General features: G+C 41.6%; 1 protein-coding gene across 1 annotated transcript in view; it reads right to left on the reverse strand.

The window, feature by feature from the left end:
- The window catches only part of LOC106660039 (neuroligin-1), a 49,556-nt gene that overhangs the window by 18,074 nt on the left and 8,922 nt on the right, over positions 1-22,560 (reverse strand). The window contains exons 3-7 of the mRNA XM_023460380.1: positions 21,490-21,687; positions 16,164-16,276; positions 15,303-15,535; positions 12,209-12,421; positions 11,926-12,064 (exon numbers count right to left, since the gene is read on the reverse strand). Coding sequence (XP_023316148.1) covers positions 11,926-12,064; positions 12,209-12,421; positions 15,303-15,535; positions 16,164-16,276; positions 21,490-21,687 — 896 coding nt within the window. The remainder of the gene's footprint in view (positions 1-11,925; positions 12,065-12,208; positions 12,422-15,302; positions 15,536-16,163; positions 16,277-21,489; positions 21,688-22,560) is intronic.

A 22,560-nucleotide genomic window follows, 5' to 3' on the forward strand; every position in this document is an offset into this window, starting at 1 on the left:
TGTATATTGAAAATGCTATTTAATGCTCTTTCATTTCGCATCTCGCTCGCTCTCCTCGCTTTTCTGCCACTACCGCCTCTCGGGCTCGCGCGCGGGCCGTTGCGCTTTCTCTTGCACTAGCAGCTCTCTCACTCAACTCTCGCGCAGCATTTCGGATGTCAATGTTGGGTAAAAGCTTATTCGTATGCGCGAGGCGCGGTGTACGGCTTTGCCGGCGTGTGTTATGTGTAGCGCGCGCGAGAGAGAATTACGAGCTTTCGGGGAAAAAATGGAAAACGTCCGCGAGGCGCGCGTACACATGCGGATCAAAAGAATTGCTAAGTTTTTCCCTTTCCCTCTCTCTCCCTGTTCCTCTTTCCTTTTTTCGCACTCGAGCTATGGCAAATGAGATGTGACGCGGCCGCCATTTCTAGTCGTACTGCACGCAAGACGAATTAGGTGTTCGCGTATTCAGCTGCGAGTGCGCACCATATTGGTACGTATAATATACGCCGAAGTGTGTCGTGCGGCTAAATTGCCCATACACGACTCGAGCGAGCGCGATACGGGCCAGAGTGAGTCATTCGTCGAGCAAAGCGTAATCTCATGTTTTTATTATGGGTCTGATTTTTCAATCTTGCTTATATGGCCGAGTAGCTGGCTATCAGAAAAGTGCAATGCGTTGACGCGCGTACGTGTGCTACTGCATTTTTCAACGGTTCTACGAAGTCTTCTTTTTTATGATAGAGATGTACGTGATCGTTTTTTGCGGATGACAAGTAAAATTAGAAAGAAAAATAAAAAATTTTCAATATCAATAATGGCTTGATGAACAAAAAATGACCGTTTGAAATCTTTTGATAGTTTATTACTGCTTCAGAGCATGTTCATAGGTACTCTGAGACAATTCTGTTTTTCGCGGCTTAGGACTGCAGGTATGCTACTTTTCATGCCCAGGCGCCCAAAAATCACTCTTCTTGATTTGCACATCGACAGCAAAGTGGTCACTTTCGGGACCCTAGCATTGGCTTTTTTTTGACAATTGTTTGTTTCAGCAGTGAGCACCGTTTTAATAACTTAAAAATAAAAATTTTTTTGTTTTAAAAAACTTGAATCAATTTTCAACTCCTGAGAATGTGACAGTACTTCCATCTTTTACCGCTGGATGTCGAGTACCTACACTTCTATAAATCTGCAAGTAGTTGACTAAAAGCAATTTATAAGTAAGGTTCTAAAAGATTTTAACGTGATCGGCTTGTTTTATTTTTTTTTTATTTTTTTTTTAAATTTTAAATTTTATTAAATTTATAGTTCTTGCCCGGCGATAATGTCCCATTTATGTCCAATTGTTTATTCGACCAAAAGCTAGCCTTCGAATGTTGAACATTTCTACCAGGGAAGATGGAAGAGTTTTTGCTTCGCTGAGATGAATTGTCTATAATGTATCGAAGCATATGTTAATTGCGTCGATCATATTGGTGAAGGTTCGAATTGTTTTCGCTGCAGCATTACAATACGCTTTCAGCCGAGCTTTCAGCTTTTTTTCCATCGTACGCATTATCGGTCAAGAAAATGAGAAAAACGAGCGCTCGCACGAAAAGTAAGTGAAAAACTTGAGCTCTCGGCCTGCGCTAGCGCAGGGTTGCAGGCGTGGAAAATGAGAACTAAAACCAGGAAAAAGACTGCGTACAGAATAAAATGCTACTAAAGGGTTAAAAGAAAAAAAAGGGAGGGAATGAAAGAAGAGAGATAGAGAGAGAGACAGGGAGAGAGAGAAAAAGACTTCTCTCGCTCAATGCAGTCCAGTGTAATTCGAGCGCATCACAGTGGAATAGAAAAAAATGCGGAAGATACGCGCGCACGCTCGAGTTTCCAGAAGCTCGAACTTAGCTGAGAAAAAGACAAGTTGAGCTTTCTCTCTCTCTTGCTATGCGCGCAAGCTCGTTTTGTACACTCTTTATTTTTACGTTATATACGTACTTTATATAGGCCGGGGGAGCAGTTTTAAACGCATCGATGCAGTGGACGCGACTGCAAATTTATTCGATCCGTGCGCAGAGCAGAATTGTACGAGCGCAACGTGGGTGTGTATACATGTGCGCGTGTATATAACGCACGTATGCATCGCGACAAAAGAGAAAGAGAGAGAGAGGGAGAGAATATCTCGAGAAAACGATGAAAAATATTTTTCGACATTTCTCTGCAACCCTTCCGCTGCTGTTGCCGTTGCCGTTGCCACGCCACCCACGCGCATACTCGAAAATAATCGTCTCGAGGTCCATCTAGCGTAATGGCTCGAAAAAGGTGAAAAAAAAGAAAGATGCAGAGAGGGGGAGGGATAGAGGAAAGGAAGAGAAAGCAAAAAAAGAACGCTTGCCTTTGTTGCAATTCGCAGTATTGAGATTGTAAATTGTCTAGTAGAACGAGAACGTATACCTTCGTGTTCCTATATAGGTGTGGGGTGGCACGTGTACATGTGTGTACGCGAATGTTTATATACGTCGGCAAAACGCTAGAGGCTGTTACGCAAACTCCAATACATGTATTTGTGCACGTGTATTCGCGCGACTATACGTGAGTGTACGTGTGCAAGTGTACGAGTGTTGCTGGTGCCGTTGCTCCTGCCACTATATATACGGCCCAGGCGCCGTGGCGAATGCTCAATATGAATATGCAAAGGGCCAAGTGCCGCTGCTGCTGCTGCTGCTGTGCAGCAGCTATATAAGCTCGTGCGCGTAAAGTCCTGCAAAAGTCAATTAAATTCTTTCCAGAGGCGACTATAAATACCAGTGGAGCGCGGGTACGGGGGTATAAGGGAACGGCGCGCTTGTATACCGGGTCTAGCGGGGCTGCTCCAAGCAGAGGCAGCAGTTGTACACTACAATGTAATGTGTGTGCCACATACACATAAAAGGGCAAGAAAACTAGTTTTCGCGCGCGAGTTAGCGTCCGAGGGAGAGAGAGAGAGAGAGAGAGAGAAGCGGTCGACGCAGAGAGAAGAAAAAAAGCTCGATGCTATATATGCTACTACGACGCAGCCAAGATATAGCGCGGGTAGGTTAGTACACACACGATCGCACACACACGTTCGACCGAGGCGGCAGCAAAGGCCATACAAAAGGACGAGAAAGCGGCAATGTTAGTGGTGGCTATTTAGCAGCACGGGTATTTAGAGGAAGAAGGGGTAGGATAAGTGAGATTCAGCTATTCGAGTGACACTGCACTCGAGCGATAACGCGCGCCCGAGTCTACCGCATACCAGCTAGTGTTGCTCCCGACAATTGCACACGCGTACGTATATGTACTCGAGCAGCTCCTCCTCGTACAAGCTCGATTCGTTTATCAGGGCCGGGGCTCCGAGTAATTTTACTTCCTTTTTTACCTATTACGTTTGTTTTACTCATTTATTTTATTTATTTTATTTTTATTTATATTCACTAGCGAGCTTCGATATTGTTGACAAATTCAAAAACCATAAACGGAACATCCACCCATAAATCGATATATCCTGTACGCGCGCGATCATCGTCATAATTCATGTGTCGGAGGCAGATTGAGCGCGCGAGGCCTCGTGCAGAAAGAGAGAAGCTACCGCGCGCGAAGAGTCGAGTGTCGAGAGGCGGGGGGTGAAACAGCAGACGTTGTTATTGTAACTTCATGCATATTACGAAACAATTATTAGCTCATTTGGAAAGTTTCAGTTGCCACGCGCGCTGCCGCTGTTGTGTTCTAGCTGCTGGTGCCGCTACTAGCGTGCCGCCGCCCTCTCTGCAAGCTCGACTCGCACCGACGATGTAACTCTCTCAGCAAAACATAATTCATATACACACGCGTTATCATATATACATGTATATGCGCAGGGCGCGGAGCTCGCTCGCTCGCTTGCTTGCTTGCGCGCCGGGCTATGCGTTATACTGAAAATTTTAACGCGTCGAAATTCCCTCGAGTTGTTTCCTAGCGCAAACGCGCACACATGCATAGACGCGCGCAAGCTCCTGCAGCAGACGATACGTACCGGTGTATTTTACGTATGTATGTGTATTTCGCGCACAGTGCACATGTGTGTGTGCGAGAGAGTAGTGCATTATTGATTAGTTGTTGCCGTGCCGACTGTTAATCAGAGTTTTCGCCGAATAATGCAGATTTAATGCGCTTATTTTGACGTTTTGTCCTGTATAGGGCGCTTCGAATGCTTTCCTATTGATATTGAATAAGCTTAGCGTCTCTCGCATAAAATCATTATGTACATTATTATTTAGTTCAGTACCGAAACGTATGAGTCGAGTACGCGATTTCAGACTCGAACGACGTCGTCTTGAATTTTACTTCTTTCCAGGCACGAAGTGCAGTTGATCTTCCCCGCGTTCTTCGGCTCGGAAAGCCTCGCAGCGTTTTATATGTGTATTATAAGCAGGGCACGAATTACACGGCGCCACTACTACACGATCGGATCGACAAGAGCAGCAGCAGCAGCAGCAACCTAGCAAGAATAGCGATCCATGATTAGCATAACGCAAGGCTTATTAGCAAAAATTACGCTATTAAGCGGTTTTATCGCTGCCACCGCAAGTCGGGCCGACGATGTTTTCCGAGCCGGTGTGTACGTGAACGCCGTGTTCAGTGTATAACATAATACGCGTACACGTAAGGCACGCACGCCGCTCGCGTATAAGAGCCGTATAGATCCGTCGGAGGTATCAGCGCTTACATTATAAACGGGCGGCTGACTGGCTGGCCGATCGCTGCTCGGGGTAAACGAGGCGAACTTTTAGCACGAGCAGCTCGAACAAAGGCCTCATTGGTTTGCTCCGCTTCTATACAGTACGTAAGTACGATGTGCATAATACCGTATACGAGGGAGCGCTCCTTTCGCTGCATAAAGATGCGATTAAAATAACTCGTGTAGGAATTTACGCCGTTGTAACGTAACAATTTTTACGCACACGGATCTCACGAATGGGTATACGTATGCAACGAAGTCGACTGCATTTTCGCGTGCACGTCTTGAAAACAGAGCGATATGCTTATGGCGAGTGATTGACTCGCTCACAACAATTACAATGTTGATACCTTGGCAGAAATACTCAACATTTTTTTATGAGTTTTTGGCCAATAAAAACGTTTTTTATATTGACAAATATAGTTCCACGTTTCCAACTGTTCACTGAATGGCTAATGTTCAACGCTCTGTAAATGTATAAGTCATGCTCTGACTTATACAATAATTTTCACTTTACCGCTAGCGGATTTACGGATAAAGGTCCTCGCCATCTATTGGTAAAAAGTGGTATTATTGTATTTAAAGTGCTTGAAAACTGGTCTATTTTTCTTGTTTACGTCTTTTGACTCAATAGGCATAGCTCTCGATAAACCATCTATTAGAAGTTTAATACAAAGACACCTTTTATGTAAATCAATTTGAAAAGGTATTTTCAGCATCGGTGCTGTTATCAAATTAAAAATGTAGATAATGCAATGTTGTATGTTGATGTTATAGTCACGCACAAATGAAAAGAAATTCGGGAAGGTGTACCCGAAAACTTTTCATTTCGAATAAAAGTTGACTCTAACATAAATAAATAAAATTAACTTTCCTTTGAATTTGAATAAACCTACTGCGATTACTTTCTTTTCATACAACTAACGTCTGGTATATCAAATGAATAAACCATAAATTTTTTTTCTTTATATTTTTATGAAAGTAATAGATTTAATATTTTTCATGTTGAACAAATTTATAAAATTTTACAGAAAATTAATTGATAATTGTAGTTTTATTAATAAGATAACTGTTTCATTCAATTTTATGTATTTTTTATTAGCTTTTGGGATGGTTGGAATCAGTTCAAACGATAACAATAGAAAAATTATTGATTTTTACGAAAAAAATTGTTACCCAATCGAAAATAACTTTTCTATGGCCGTATCAGAACAAAAAATTAACCTATTAAGTCCCAAGAGGACGTTTTTTTGACACTCATTTCGGTCGCTGTATTTTTGATGAAAAAGGGGTCAAAAAAATATGCAAGTAGCCTGTTCTTATGTTAAATTTAATGCCCTTTTAGAATCTAAGCTCAGATTTTTTAAAAAATAATCCGGTCAAAAGTTATGGTTGATTTTATCCAAAAAAAGCGTGATTTTAAAAATAGTACGACGAAAAATGTCTTTTTTCGCACAATTTTTAGTGCGCAAAAAGCGTTTTTGGACACTTATGTGCGGTAAAATGCCCCATTTTGGACACGGGTGTGCGGTAAAACGCCTCATTTAAATGAACGTATTTTTCGCCTACTATTGCATAAAATTTTGTATGCAACACGTGCCCAGCTTTTTGCGCACAGTGTGCGGAAAAAACACCCACTCCTGCCGGCATAGCCGGCACTCGTGTCTTTTTCCGCACACTCGTGCCCAAAAACGCCTTTTGGGCACTTGTTACATAAATAACTATTTTATTTTTTGATTTTCCAAACGGAAAACATTTAAAATCTCATGGTTTACGAGAAAGTACGAATCTTGAAAATTAGAATTAAAACAAAATTCTTAATATTCTTTTTTTTTTCAAAGATTCTGATCCTTGCTACGCATGTATTTTCCGAATATGATTATTTAAAAGATTTTAAGGTGATGCCGAACCCCCAATTTTGACCGATCGAGCATTAAAAGTGTAAATTTTGTAACGGGTGCCAATCCGGGCGAGATGTGGTCCGTTCAATCCTTGTGGATGCTGAAATGGAGTCAGGGTGATACTAATAATCAGGCGTATTATTTAATGTAAAAAGTAACAATAAGGTAACTTATTTGGCGCCAGTCACGGATGTGACGCCTTATCAACAGCCAAATGATTTACAATTAAATAAATATCATACACAGAGTATAATGCGTAATTATAAGACTCGGATTTGTTCGCGTCGGCTCGATGATGACTCTACTCGGTGGGTGAGGATATCTAGTATACGGGAATTCGCGACGAGAGAGAGAACGCAACCTGGCAGGCAATTGCTTGAAATACGACTTACTTGTTGTGGACTAGAGCTGTGGATGGCCAAATATACCGGGCGACCTGGACCCATGAAAAGCGGTAGCAGGACCTTGGCAGCGGAAGACAGACCCTTGGGTAGCAACGCAGCTCTCACACACTCTCGCCTGGTATATGTTCACGGCGCAGTATCGCAGCCCGACGGTTTCACACACGTTCGCGCTATAGGGCTCCCAGAGACAGAGTGCCTCACACCGCTCACAAGCCTGCCTTACAGGCCCAAGGCGTTAGTTCTCATCATCGCCGGTGATAGTCTCGCGAATACAGGCGGTCTCGGTTACATGACCCTCATTCTTGTGTCGTGCTCTTCCTGCCCGAAATATCATCTCTCGAAGTCGCCTCGCGTTCGCATCGACTCGCGAAATTATCATGTCGCGACGGGCGTAAAGTTAAAGGATGGGAAAAGGGATGAACACCCACCGGACTCTGCTCTGGCCGAGTGTCGCGTAACACGCCACCGTGTTACAATATAACAACTTTTTTACTAGACCGATTACGCCAAGCACTTTCATTTATGAAATTATGTATTTCAAAATCAATCATTGAATTTATTAAGAAATAATTATAAAATCGTGAACCCCAGTACAGTTAGAGGACCAGAAAGCCAATATATTGGCGCACCTCCTAATCGATACTTAGCCTATTATCGATCAATGATTTAAGATACCTTTTATGCCAGGTTTTATAGTTGATATGAACTCTGAAATCCCGGCCCTGAGAGAGAAGTCGAACCGGTGTACTATTTGATCATAGCATGTGGAAAGTCGACTTAAAGATTTTTCATATCAGTGGGTCCAAAGTAGCATTTCCTACTCATCGCTCTAAACGGAGAGTTTATATTTTCGGGACACAAAGTATGAAAGAGAGGATATCAACCTAGACCAGAAAAAATCCCCAGTACACGCGTTTACGTTTTAAAAGTTAAACATAAAATTCTGTAAAATTTCATTTAAATTAAAAAATAATGTTTTGAAAATAAATAAGAGGGCTAGTCACAGTTATTTATACCACACATGTTATTTTTAATTATTTCCAAAAGATTTATCACGGGTTTATATGCTCTAGCAGCATAATAAAAAAATGGTTTATCATAAAATATAAGATTGTTCTGTAAGATAATGGGGGTTGCCTTTAGAATTCGAAAGAAATTGTTTGTATAATTGATGAATTCTAGAGGACGACCATTAATGCTCTAGAAAGTTCAACCAAATTCATGCTATATTGCATACCTGGATGAATATATTCATTGTCAGTTGTTCATTGTAGTTGTTCATTGTAGTTGTTCGCAATGTTCCAATTATTTTTATAAATTGAAATTTTTATTGGTTACTTTTTCAAGTATGAAAAAAAGAATATTGGAAGAAGGATAAACACCATCGTGAACCCCGAAAAAAAACGTAATTAATTTAGAACTTTTTTCATCATTATAATAATTCTATGAATAACTATTTAATCGAAAATAACTTTATATTGTTTTAGTTTATACTTCTCGAATTATTGATATTGTAGTGACAACTGAAACTTTATTTTAATTAACTTTTTTATGATGCAGGTTTATGAAAGATCCTTTGGTTGTATTATGTGAAAGAAACGTACAAAGTTAAATAACATGTGTGTTAAATAATTGTCAACATAATAAAATTAAAATAATTGAAAAATGGATAAAAACGCTATTTTGCAAATAGAAGAATTTTATTCAATTAATGCTTACTGGCTAAAAGTGATGCTCAAACTAGTTTTTTTCTGGCCATATAGTAACTATACTATTGATTTAGTAGGAAGTATTTCGATGCAAATCATTTTACTGATTCCTATTTTTGCATCTGTAATGTTATATTGTTTTACTTAAAAAGTATTCAATTCATATTTGGCTAAATGAAAAATTTATCATCAGATTTCTCGAGCTCACGAAGAAATTTTTTTGACTGCGGAACCGGATTACGTTTTATGTGCTGAAACAATACTACAAACTTCGATGGGTTTTGCTGTTATTATACATCAACAAGCAGGGTTTCTGAATAAAAAAAAAGTATACAAACAACATATAACTATCCGCTTTATTAAATTCTGTTTTCAATAAATTCACTAATTGTAGCTTGCTGCCTGTTTACTAATGATTTATAATCAATGGAAAATGGAAGATAATACAAAGGAAAAAAATTGCATTATACAACATTTGGGAAATAGTTATCAACTAGGGTTGATAGCAAACTGCAAGTATAAATATACTAAACTTAGCAAGTTAATTAATTTAACCATTACGAGTTTTTCCTCAGGTTTTGTTTATATTGTTTTTCTGGCGTTTGTTTATGGTCCGTTCATTCGAATGTACACAATTGATAACGTTAGAGGCCAGCTTCTGTATACGAAGTATTTTTTTAGCTACGACAAGTACTATGGTTGCATATTTGCATTAGAAACGATCTGTGTGCTGATAACATCAACTGTGATAGCAGTTTTGCTGTTTTCATATATATTTTGCAGTTCACTTCTATTTAAAAAATTTAAATATACAAAGTAAAAGCGAAAATAAGCTGATTAATTTTAAATTTTAAGAAAAAATGATGTTTATTAATATTTTTAGCGATCATTTTAATATGAACAATAGCTTCAAAATTCGTACGCATCGTGGCTCGAAATTTGATTTGAATAAAAAAATTGAGAGAAGATTGATCAAAAGTATTATAATTCACAATAAATTTATTGAGTTAAGTTTTTATCGCGTCATAATATTTTAGAAAAAATAATCCATTAAAAACATAAAAAGTTATAAGATTACAATGTTTTAGATTATTCAACGTCTGCAATACATTCATTCGCCCATTGATGCTGATAACTTTGAGTAATACGCTCGTTGTCTTCACTGTTTTAGGATTTATGGTATCCAAGTTATTCTGTTCTTTTTCCATTGAACGTTGAAAATACGATCAATCCCTTTTAAATTTTTTTATCGATCAACTGTCAGTTCACTATGTACTATTTGTTTACAATTCATTCATGGTCTTCTTAGATGGTAATTCAGATAAAAAATGGGCTCACGATGGATACTTTAGCAATAGCTAGCGGGTTCTTTGGATGCATGTTGATGCTAGTGGCAAGCGGTGTTCCAAGTCAACTTGTCAGCGAAGCTGGCAATGAAATTCGATTGACTTGGTAAAAGTGAACAAATAAATTCTGTTACATAAGTATAAGATAACCCTGTTTTAATAGTTACTTCAATGAATGGTACGAGTGGACGCCAGAAATCAGAAAATTGTTTATTATGGTGATGGTAAGGACGATAAGATCTTGCAGTTGGCAAGCTGGTTTGGGCATCAACGTAAACCTTCAAACTGTGACTTTTGTAAGTGCTACAAGAATGATTCATTTCAAATAAATACTAATAATTTGTGTATCATTAGATCATTAAAACAGGAATGTCTTACGTAACGACAATGATATCCCTTTATTCTTAGAATGCAGTGAATTGCAATGGAAAAATCCTACTCAAAAATGCAATATAAAATTTTTGAGTTTAAGGTGTATGGGTCCCCTTAAATTTGAAACAAGTGGCTTTTATAAATTATGTAATGGTTATTGTAATTATAAAGAATTTAAAAAATTAAAAATTAATGGTTAAAATATGAAATTTGAATGTTAGAAAATTAATTTTTGTGTGCATGTACAGTGTGAATGTACTTTTCTTGTTTTTCGGATTTTAGGCTAAGATCAAGATTACTGACTCAGTTACATTTTACTCATTTATACAAATTTTTTCTTCCATGAATTTTACTAAAAGTTGATAATTTATGAATCAATACTGATTTCGAAAGTGGCATTTTTTTCATGCCCAATTTAAAATATTTATTTTCGAATAAGGGATTGACTACTTTCTAAAAAAGACTTGAAAGAGATTTCACTAGAGTTTTTATAAACAAGATTTTTGCAAACCATGCTTTATGTAATTATATTTACTTGCCACTTGCAGGTATACGCAGATAAAAGCACTCGCCATCTAGTGGTCGAGGTACTATCATATTGAAGTTGCTGTAACTGGCCTAGATTTTTCGAAGTAATTTAATGGTCATTTTAGGATTTTTAAAATACGCTTCATATTTGCAAAATAATCAGAACAATTGCCAAAAACAAGCAAATTAATGGTAAGGTATTTTAAAACTTTTAATTTGCAATATCAAAAAGGGGTACATTTTTGTTAATATCAATATCGAGCGTTTTTACGAGGATAATGATAATTATGATAATTGTAATTGTTGTACGCTCATATTATGAGCCTGATATATATTGATAATAGGCGCGGAATCATCGACAGGCAATAATACCGTACAGTATAGCTGCGTTCGGCTGCTTCATAATATCCAATTTACTTCTCTCTCTCTCTCAATCGACGTTATAAATACAGGCGTGTTCAGCAGAAACAGCCGCAAAGCTTGACCCATTTATAATAAGCGCGTATAGCACAGACCGCGGGTGTCCAAAGCAGGCACGGTGTACGCAAGTATACAGCGCGTCGGCCGACGGCACCCCTCCGGCGTTGGATTAGACGGATTTAAAGAGTATAAGTCGACATTAAACCGCTAAAGAGGCGCGCCCCCTCGGGCATTCCAAACGGATTTTGCTTCCAAGCGGCTAATATTTAACGATTATCGTCGTCGTCGTCGTAGTCGATTATGCAGTCTCGTCGGCAAAGAGTCATGCGGATCGTAGCAGCTATATATAAGTAAGTCGGCGAGAAATTGCATCTTGTATGTGTGCGCTGCGTGCAACAATCTACGTTACGACGTAGGTATACATAGTACCGGCACACGTGCGCGCTCAGTCTCGTGGAAAATGGAATGCTCGCTTCGGCAGAAAAGCAGCAGCAGCAGCTCGAAAAAAAACACGAAAAAGAAAAAAATTTAACCAATTGGACTTACCTGCGGGTAGTCGCCAAATTTCGTCTGGTAGTCGAATACGTAGAGGTAAGAGTTCCGATGGGACTGGCTGTGGAGATCGGCGGTGCGCGTGGCCGGTGCTACTGTGTTGGCGTCGCCGAGCGCCTCGAGCGTCTCGTCTCTGTGTGCGGCACACGCGTACACACGAGCAGCAGCAGGAGCAGCAGCAATTGATATCCACGACAGCCGGGAGGAAGACAGGGGTTAATCGACAGAATTAGAATTATATACGCGGTTAAATCGAATTTAAGCGAAATTCGTATACCTTATGTTAACAGGATGCTGAACGGGCTTCTCCCAGTCGGTGTACTCGTTGATGATGGTGGCGAGAATTTCCGGCTGGTGATACGTGTACGTGTTCCTCACGAACTCGCGCAGTATCTTCATGCGGCGGTCGGCCTCGATGCCGTATTGCGCGTCGTCAGCCGTCAGCGAGAAGTACGCCTCGGACCTCACGACGCCCACCATCAGGTCGTACCTGTGCGTAAAAAAACATGTTATTTATTTCAGTTACGAGCACGGACATTATCAGCCTAATAGTAGACAGAGCCGCGCAAGATTGGCTATTATATACAGAAAGCCACTTGGACATTATTATCTAACTGCTTTTACGAGCTACTGGCCCCACGGCACCACAGAGCACTCGCCAAAAGGCTATCTCTCCAGGGTGCGTTTTTTACCCGCAGTGACGAGAGAGATAGAAAGAGGTAGAGGGTACGGTATATATTAGCAAATAGCTGCGATTACGCCCGTTCGCAGGTTTTATTTTACTCCTCTGTTTTTTTTCTTTCTTTCTTTTTTGCCTTCCCTGCGGTATATGTTTTCTATTCGTCGGTTCTGCCAGAGGCGGCGAATGAAAAAGTAAATCGAACTCTGCCGAATGAAGATTCATGGCTACACGAGCCACGCGTTGGCAAATTAGCTCATTTTCAAGCGCGCCCGATTAAAAGTTACATTTATTCAACTGTGTACGAAGTTGGGGGAAAAAATCTTACATGCTACAGCGCAGTTGAAAAGCTGTTTTCTTTGAATAATATTTATTCGTATGGTGTGCATCATACTTATACACTGTTACGATTGCTGAGTGCAGTATTATATATATGGCTGATTCTATGTAAAATCGAACGATAAAAAATTATTGATCGTGTGTCACCCTTTTATAGATAGTCAAAATTTTTTCTGAAACTCAAACTTATTGTTATTATTAAAAGAACATTCCTAGCTCCATCCTGAGTGATTTTTAGCAAAAAGTGCTTTGATTTTGACCTATATTTCTGTGTATAGTAGCAAAGTTTCACGTGTTCGGACCCTATTAAAATACTTTTTTTTTTGAAAGTTTGGTCAATTTCTAGAAAAAAAGGCTTTTTGTCACTTTTTGTCCTAGGGTCACAGTAAACTGATTTAGGTCTTTTTTTAAACATTAGCAACAACCACGAATTTCGGAAAAATGCCAACTTTGAGCCTCTAAAAAAGGATGATAGATGGTTTAAAAAAAAAATGACGTCATAAAACAACAAATTTTTCGTGGGACAAAAAAGAGGTTTTAGCAATTTAATTTCTTATAGAATCAGTCATATGTACAATACACGAAAAGCTTATCCTTTTTTCGGCATATCATTGGTGCGCAGTGGTCAGCGGTACGGAGCTTGCGCGCGGTAATAGTTAATACCGGCAGCAGCAGCTCACTGAAAAAGTTCAGCCGAGTGTAATTTTTCCAACTTTTTCGCCGAAAACTCGAGCGCTGCATATAGATGCCTATATACTGAATACTACTGCCGCTGCTGCAGTTATGCGTGCATGCAAAGTTCATCCGTCCGTCTGCAACAGCAACAGCGTATCATGTAGATGCGCGTGTGCTTATGAATGAGTTGAAACCGCGGGCTCAAGGGAGCGCATTATTATAATATGAAGGAGTCTGTGAATTTACATTCGAGAAGGGGTTGCTTAATTGGTATCTTTTTTAGCTCTATACATGAGAGATTCATCGGGCAAGTTTTTCATTTCTCTGGGTAATGACAAATTATATTATTTTATTATATTTTTTAGTAAATCAATTGAAATTAGGTGAAGAACGTAGTCTACGAAGACGAACGTGCTTGAACGACTAAACGAATGATTGATATAATACAATTTCAACAGGTGCACGGACTCGTTGGCCGATCGCTCGATATTTTTGTCACGTACACGAGCTTCAATCAATGCAAATTTATTTTCTTTTCTCTCCTAGGAGAGCCTGTAAATTCATAAATATATCCACGCGGCTATCAGCTTTCTAATGGCTCATGTCACACGTACTTTACATCCTTGTAATTTCATGGCGTTGCACTATTCTCAACGTGCGGGTTTGAAAAATTTCCTCGTTGAAAAGTAACGATAAAGAAAAAAAAAAAACAGCTAGGGTAGTAGCAGCAGCGGCAGCTCCGTACCTCTTGCGAGTTGCGCTGCTACTGCTGCTACTGCTGCTGCTGCTGCCGCTGCGAAAAAAAAACTGAGCGATGAGATTTCAGTTCGCTGCCAAGTTTTCTAATTTCATTCCGTCCTCACGCGTTGCGCGGCAAATAAAATTTGACTTTTACTCCCTCGGGGAGCCGTCCAGGCGCGCTAGGCGAGCGAACGAGCGAGCGACTCGACGAGAGCGCATTCTTGCTCTAGCTTTTTTCCTTCCTTTCTCTCTCCTTCTCTCTCTTTACAACTCGACCACAGCATTTATTTATTCGCCAGTCGAAAAGACGCGTTTTTCGCCATCTGTCGCATCGCGCGTTGCCACAGCAGTAACAGCAACGGCGTTGGCTTATACTTTGCCTATGCTCGGACTTGGAAATCTTACTCCGCGCGTTGCGTAATCTTCTTTGTTCCGTTTTTTTCTCGTGCGCACCCCCTACTTGCTGTTTCCCTCTTTGAAGTGGCTCTAGCTGCGCTCGACACTTTTTTGCCTCGGTCTTTTTCATAATTTACACGCTGTTCACGAAGCATGGAATTGTGTAGTTCGCCGGTTTCTCTCTCACTCTTTATTTCGTGCACAGCAGCCACAAGAACGCTCGTAGCACGCATCTAAAACTACCTAGCCTCGTCCAAGAAGTTGCGCTTCTTTTTAATGGATTAGCGGCCGCTCCGAGGCAAGCGTAGCATCGCGTCGTACATCTCTTATGTATATATTTTCGTCCCCCCATGGACGAGCTGTAGACGCGCGAGATGCTAAGTGTTTTCGAAGCTTTACGATGCAGCAGCTGTAATATTCGCACGCGGGCGCACATGAATACATTTAATCGTTATATAAACCGAGGGGGAGTGGCGGCGACTACATAACGCGTGAGAAAAATTGGTGAATCGTTTGTTTCGCGACCGCGCGCAGCAATTACCTCGACAGTTTGGCGACGACGTCCTTCCTCAGCAGAATATTGTTGAGCGTATTGATCGTGTCGACTTGAAGCGTGTAGTCCTGGTCCTCGGGCTCGCCGGGATCGATGACGACGCCGTCGATGCTCGGCCCGAACGCCGGAGCGAACTCGAGGCCCCGCACGGGGACGGCCAGCAGTTGCGACAGCGGCACCTCCCTCAGGCACGTGAGCAGCGCCTGCGAGTCCCCCGTCGTCTGTGGGTCAAATTTTCAGCGTGTAATCTTGAGAATTATTGATTAAACACGCAAGCGAACGAGTCTGTTCGGCGTGAAAATTTCGAAACTCAAACTTGGATCGCATATGTAGTGAGTATTGAACGTTACATTTATGTACAGTAGAAATCAATACATCAAACATAATTGGATAGACGATTCATCTTATATTAAAAACTTTGCCTTTTCTCATGTGATTACAAAAATTCGGTCACTCGCCATCTAGCGGTAATTTAGGTACCACTTGATGCTCCACTCGATAAGAATGAGTCTTATAAACGAGCGCAATGATTCCAATTATGTGATTTCCACTGAATATATCAATCCAAAAGATTTGAAAAAAACAAATTTTGTAAGGAACATATTTCGTCAGAAGCGATAAACGTTTCTGATAAAAATACATGCGTTAAAGGCCAATTATACGAAAAAGAATCTGCGGAAAAACTCACTAAAAGTTTCTGCTTTAAATGGGAAAAAACAAAAAAAAGCGTATAAAAGAGAACGAAAAAAAATAAAGAAAAGTAAAGAAAAGTGCGTGCTATATCTAGATCGTGCAGTGCAGCGTCGAGTAAAGTAATTTATTACTATGTTTTTTTTTTATTATTCCTACCGAACAATTGAGATTCTTGGCAACTTGAGTCGCGTAATTGGCAGCCCCTCTTATAAGAGCCCAGGGTGAAAGCGCACTTCCAGACATGAGTACGCCCCGATGAAATAGTAGACCTGCAACATACAGCACACACACACACCTATATAACGATCATTTGCAACATTACAAAGCGTCAATTAATTAGAGCGTCAGTGCGGCGGTGGCGGCTCGTGCGGAAGGGGGGAACTTGGTCTCTCGCACACTCGAATATCGATCGGACACGCGCGGACGAGACCTGTGTGACTCTGTATGTGTGTGGGTGTAAAAGCTTTCGCATGATTTTCAAACTTGGTGGAAGAAACCTTAACGAGTTTAAAAAAAAAAACAGAAGAGGATAGAACGAGCCATTCGTTAGTTCTCGAGCTTTGTAAGCTGGGTATACATTTGTGGAGGGATACCTTGATATACATACGGGAGCTTGCATCAACATGTGTCTCTATCGCTTAGACTTTAATCGGACGCTGAGCCGCCATTAATGCGGACGGGGGTCGGACGAGCTCTCGTAGGACGAGCGCGGCAGAAATCGCAATTACATCGAAAGGGCTTAAGTTGGTCGCGATTTGGCCTCGCTCACTTTGTGCCCCGCATTACCGCAGTAGTGCTCCCATGCCACTACCTACATGCAGTGCGCGAGTTCAGCTAGACTATACCTGTTCTGTATGTATTATATATAGGGCAGAGAGCAACATTCGAAGCGATTAAAGCGATTCCCTGGTCGCGCGCATGCATGCTGATCTCGCGCGCGCGCGTGCACCGGATCGTCTCATTTTACAAGCGGGGGAATATCTCTCTCTCTCGCTTTACACTATTTTGCCTGCGCACTCGGAAAACGTTTTCGCGTCGCGCTTACTTTCTTTGCTCGCAAGAGCGTGCAGCTATACGCGCAGTCAGACGTGTTATACTAGTTATTTACACATCAAGGGCTGTATGCGGTGTGGATACAGTCGAGGTGTGTTTGCAGCGTTGGGGCGCTGTAGTCGCCGAGGCTGCGTAGCGAAGCGAAGCAGCCGAGGCACTACAGCGTCCGCAACGCTGCAAACACGCTGAGACGTATCCACACCGCTAACAGCCATTGATGTGTTAACAATTTTTCTGCATAAGAGCTCGTTTTGAGAACTATATCATGCATAATTGTTATGTTCCATTTAATTTCTTTATAGCACTCTAAACTAAAAACTGTAACTTGGCCGCTAGTTTTCGGCTCTCGTCTACATACTGTATATGCGTATGTCTCGTGTAAAATACTGTACATGCAACTTGTGTGGATATGTTTTTTCTGAAAAACGAGAGGTTGCATAAAGCACTGGTTGTGCCAACTTGAATCTCATTACACTGATTTTCCTAGTGTCTTGATGAGTAGAGTCGGTATAACATCGGTCACGCTGCATTTCTTTCCATTATTCAGTTTCTACTGCTTCATTTTTACAGTCATCGTGTTTAGTGCGAACACAAACATGAATTAAAAATGACATTTCTATCTCGTGTAGATATGTTTGTATTCAAGAAAGAGAGGTTAAAGGCAGCGCGAGTTGGCCTGCCACTTTGACATGTAGCAGACAGCACAGGCTACACGCACGCGAGCTGAGCGAGTCGTCTCGGCTCGAGTCTGCGGGATCGCATACAGTCGAGGAGAGCAGCGCGCTACGTGGCGACAATTCACACTTCTCCTCGACTGTAATCAGGGCTCCTCGACTGTAATCAGGGCTCCTCGACCTGTATTCAATTGATTTCAGTACGAGGAGAAGTGTGAATTGTCGCCACATAGCGCGCTGCTCTCCTCGACTGTATACGAATGCCTTACTCACTGAGCACGCTCAGCGCGAAATCAGCCTCAAACGGGCTCGTATGCTGAAAAATTATATATTATATCCTCGATAGCAAACTCGTCGTCGTACCGGGGGCTATATACTCATCTACAATTATAGAGCAAGCATTTTATACTAGATATATACGCACGCAGACAGGATCATATAACGACATTATCCAATCGCTAATACTCAAATCCCAATTAAAACTTCAATTAATCCAGCCGCTCCATTCTCATTTACGATCTATACGTCCTTCCGTTCGAAACTTCCTCGTGGCCATGGCAAACGCGTATTATACCATAGTGGCGCGCGGCGCTATAGTAAAGCTGCGTTATATATAGATTTTGGAGTTTGCCCTGCCACTGCCGCTGCGCAAATATATATATAGCACTATACACAGGGTCGTGGCTGCATAATACTCGCGCGCGCGCGCGAGCGTCTTGCAACGGGCCTTCTCTCGAGCTTCTCGCAGTTTCTCTCTCGCACTCACTCTGGCACAAGTTAAGCGAAAAGGTATATAGCCGCGCGAAGCGCTGGTGCGGCGAAGCTTCAATTTTACAACATCTAACATATATCCGCTTCACTGTGTATAGTACGCTGCACCTTGACTTTTATGTTCCTTTTTACATCTCTCTCTCTCTACTCGTACGTCGGATGGTCCGTAATTTTTTTTCTCTCTACCGTGCAAATAAGCGCGCGAGATACCATGATTGATCGCCGGCGCAGACTCGAGCTTTATATGTATTATGTATTACGTCACCGAAGACCAAGAGTCGAAGAGCTTTTTTATTCTACCGGAGCTTTTTCCGTCTTTTTTTTGTATCTCGTATAGGGTGATAACGCACCCGAAACTCTGCGGATCAAATTTATCGAGAGCTCGATTGTATTGTGCATACTTTGGGAGCTGCACAGGCCTGCTGCAACAAAAGCTCTATATAGGTAAAACTTGGTCGCTTTTTTTTTATTTCTTCGTCCGAAACCTTTGGGCGAATATAACCCCCCGAACGAAAGGCTAGAGCTACTTGCGCGAGGATAAAAACAGAAAACGTCCGTACGCGATCGTGTTCGGCTTTCGTCAATACACGTAGCCAGTGGTAGCATAGACGATGTTACCATATTTACGTGTGCATGCTGCAAGCGGGAGTAGACATTCTATAAATATCGCAAACGCACGATCCGTTTGATTTATTCTTTTGTTACAATCGCTGCGCAGCAACATCTCTGCTCACAAAAGCCTCTCCGTTTCAAAGTTTTAATACGCTTTGTCATGCTAATCTTTTTTCTTTTTTTTTGTGAAAAAAATACATTTCCGAATTCCTTTCTTAACGAAGCAAAATTCATATGTATGAAACGTCCACGCGCGTAAATCGAGAAAGTCGACGAGGTCGCACGCGTACATATACACACTGTACATTTAGATTTTGGTCAGACGGTGCGTTTCGAGCGTTGGCCTTCTGCGCTGCGGTTCACGCGATGCACTGCAGGCAGGCCAATCGCGTGGAGTCGAGCTCGTGAGCCTCGATACGGCTAATCGTATCGATTTCCCACCTGGCCGCGTGTATACGGCTCTCAAGCTCAGCTTAAACGCGCGTTCGCATTATTAGTCCTACTCGGTTACTCGGATGGATTCGCCGGCGCGCTGGCGCCCCCTCTATTTATGTAAAACGCCTCTGGTGCGCAACACGCGACGAAACGCGTCTCTCTGCTCCTAATTGTCATTTCTTTTGTTTCTTTACTTCTTCTTTACTATCTTTACTTATACAATTATTTGTTCTTTGCCACTTGCAGATTTAGATAGATGAAGGTACTCGCCATCTAGCGCTAGAAGCTGGCTTTAATTACGATTGAATTTTCCTGAATTTTTATAAAAATTCCAATCAAAATATAATTTTTTGTATAGAATAATTTTTTGAATATAATTTTTTGTATAGAAGAAATTAAGTTTTCTTCGTTTATTTTAGCATTAAAAATAATGAATATGATTGTATCTTATTCAACTTTTGTTTAGTTATTTAAAAAAAAATCATTACACTGACATCGCGATTCTCATGCACATAAAGTAACGCTCTTCATCTGCGCTCCTCATCATTAATTTGCAATTAAATGAAAATATTTGATTTGAAATTAAATCTGTATTCGATTGAAGATTTATTAGAGTAAATTTTTGAATTATTAGACAAAAACCTTAGTTTTTAAAGTGATATGAAGTTAAGTATTAGAATTCAGAGCACGTTAAAATTTTTAATAAATACATATCGCACACAGCGTGTTGATAACGCCCTATTTTTTTAGTTATTTAAAGTTTCGAATCAAATTTAATTTCTCTAACTTTACTTTTAAATCATTAAAAGTTGATATGATTACAAGCAGCCGCATAATCGCACACGAGTGTCTCTCATTTGAAAGATTCATTATGATATCAAGACTACTACGGAAACTCTCTCTGAGTATTTTTTCATTGTGCCTTTTTATTGTGCTAAATACCGGTGAAAGTTTCACTTCAAAAATGTTCATGAAAATCGAAGCTGATAATTACGGCACACACACACGGGTGTGCGCGTATCTGCTGCGTCCACTTATTAATTCGCTATTGGTTCTTGGCCACAGAGAAGCGAAACTTCGAAAAAGGGCTCTGTGACTAGATGCTCGCGTGCGGCCAGAAGGCGCTTGTTTGCGTATCGAATAGCCCCCCGATATATCGTAGATATAGATAGAGTATACATTCGAGCTGCAGCACAGTTTCCTAGCCTATAAAGCCGTGTATACGTAGCTAAGGTAAGCGAACGCGGCTAGAGTCTGCTGCTGCAGCTAGTGGTAGTAGACCTGCGCGTTGGTCTCGGAAGTGGACTGGAAGTGGGCTGGACACTCGACTGGCTCGCTCGACTCGCGAATTAATTCTCTGTACAAAGCGGTATACGCAGCAGCAGGTCGAAGTCTCTTCTCATGCTCACGCTCGAGCAGTGTGCGAATAAACGCTAGCTGGGGCGCGCTGCTGCTGCTGCTGCAACTTCCTCGAGCGAGTGATTTAGCTGGGCTACGCGGCGGCGTTGCTGCATGTTCTATTTATATATCTACTATCGTAGCAGTAGCAAGCTGGCCTTTGGTCTCGCGCCCGTCCGTGCTCGTGGCAACTCCCAACTTTTGCTATTGGAGGGAAAATTCAATGCGCTGCGGCTATCAAATTGACTCTGTACACTGATATGTTTGCTCGAGCTCTAGTCTGCGCTGCTACTGCTGCCGCTCTGCGTTTACTTATATAGCAGTAGTGTACAATATACTGCTTCGAGCTTCTTGATAACAGTTACCTCTCTAGAGCTTGTGTGTGCGAAAATCTCTCTATGAGTGTTGCATCTAATTGGTGTTATGTGTATCATACGCGTCGGGGCGTTGAGCGCGCGAGCTCAAAAGGAAACGTCATTAAATATGTACACGTGTTGATTTTACTACATGATGATGAAAGAGAAGTGCATGATAATTACCATCGGGCACGGCTCGGCTCGTCATGAGAAAGTTGACGCAGGCTGCCCCGGTACCGTGGCCGACCAGCGTCACGTTTTTCGGATCGCCCCCGAAGAAGGCGATGTTCTCCTGTACCCAGTGCAGCGCCGCTATCTGGTCCATCAATCCGTAGTTGGCCGGCGAGCGCAGGTGCGCGTCCGTATTGACGTTCAGAAAACCTGTTTGACACAAGACAAAAATTCGGTTAGTATTGCTCTATATACGCGTCTATGTTCTAGCGCTCGTTTAATTGAAACATTGCGGGGAAATTTCTCGCGTTCGAGTATTAAAATTACTCGACTTTGTCCGCAAGCTTTCGAGTATGTGCTGCAGCACACACACACACATATATTGCAAAATATATATAGGTGCACCGTTAGAAGTTTAGCTAAGCCCACCCCCGCTCCCTGCGATAGTCGTGTGCGCAGCACGTCGACATGGAAAAGCCATGTATTCATGAGTTACGCTTCGAAATTCATAACGTTCTCCGGTTAGCCATTGTTTCGATATTTCCTCGTGGTGGTCCCCCGCCTTTTATTGCGCGGCTCCAACTCCACGCTACAACGCGCGTTTCCCACACCCTCACGCGTACGTTTCAGCCCTTTCTTTGTTGTACACATTTCCTTCTTTCTTCGACCTCCTTTTTTTTTCTCTTCTATTTCATCCCTCGGTAACCGTTTATACGTAGCGCATATATTTATAGCGCTGATTCTCATAGACCAGCCAGAAATATGATTTATGCATTCGATAGTCCAAGGCATTCGTTACTCGCATTATATACACAGCTGCGAGCGGCGAACGCGCAGCAGACTGCACAACGTGCACACATACACAGACGTACACGAATAAATAATTGTTTTTGCGACTTTGTGTATTTTAGCCGCTCGTACGCGTATGAACGAGGCATTGGTTGTTGGCCTTTACAAAGGAATAATTCTTGATTTTACGGGATATTGCTTCGGCATATGCACGCGCTCGTGGTTACACTCCGCAGCATCGTGCGACCATCCCGCCGTAAATCGCGCAGGCTTTGAAATAACTCAGCCTTCAGT

The sequence above is a fragment of the Trichogramma pretiosum genome, unplaced genomic scaffold, assembly GCF_000599845.2.
Source record: "Trichogramma pretiosum strain Unisexual culture from Peru unplaced genomic scaffold, Tpre_2.0 scaffold29, whole genome shotgun sequence".
NCBI lineage: Eukaryota > Metazoa > Arthropoda > Insecta > Hymenoptera > Trichogrammatidae > Trichogramma > Trichogramma pretiosum.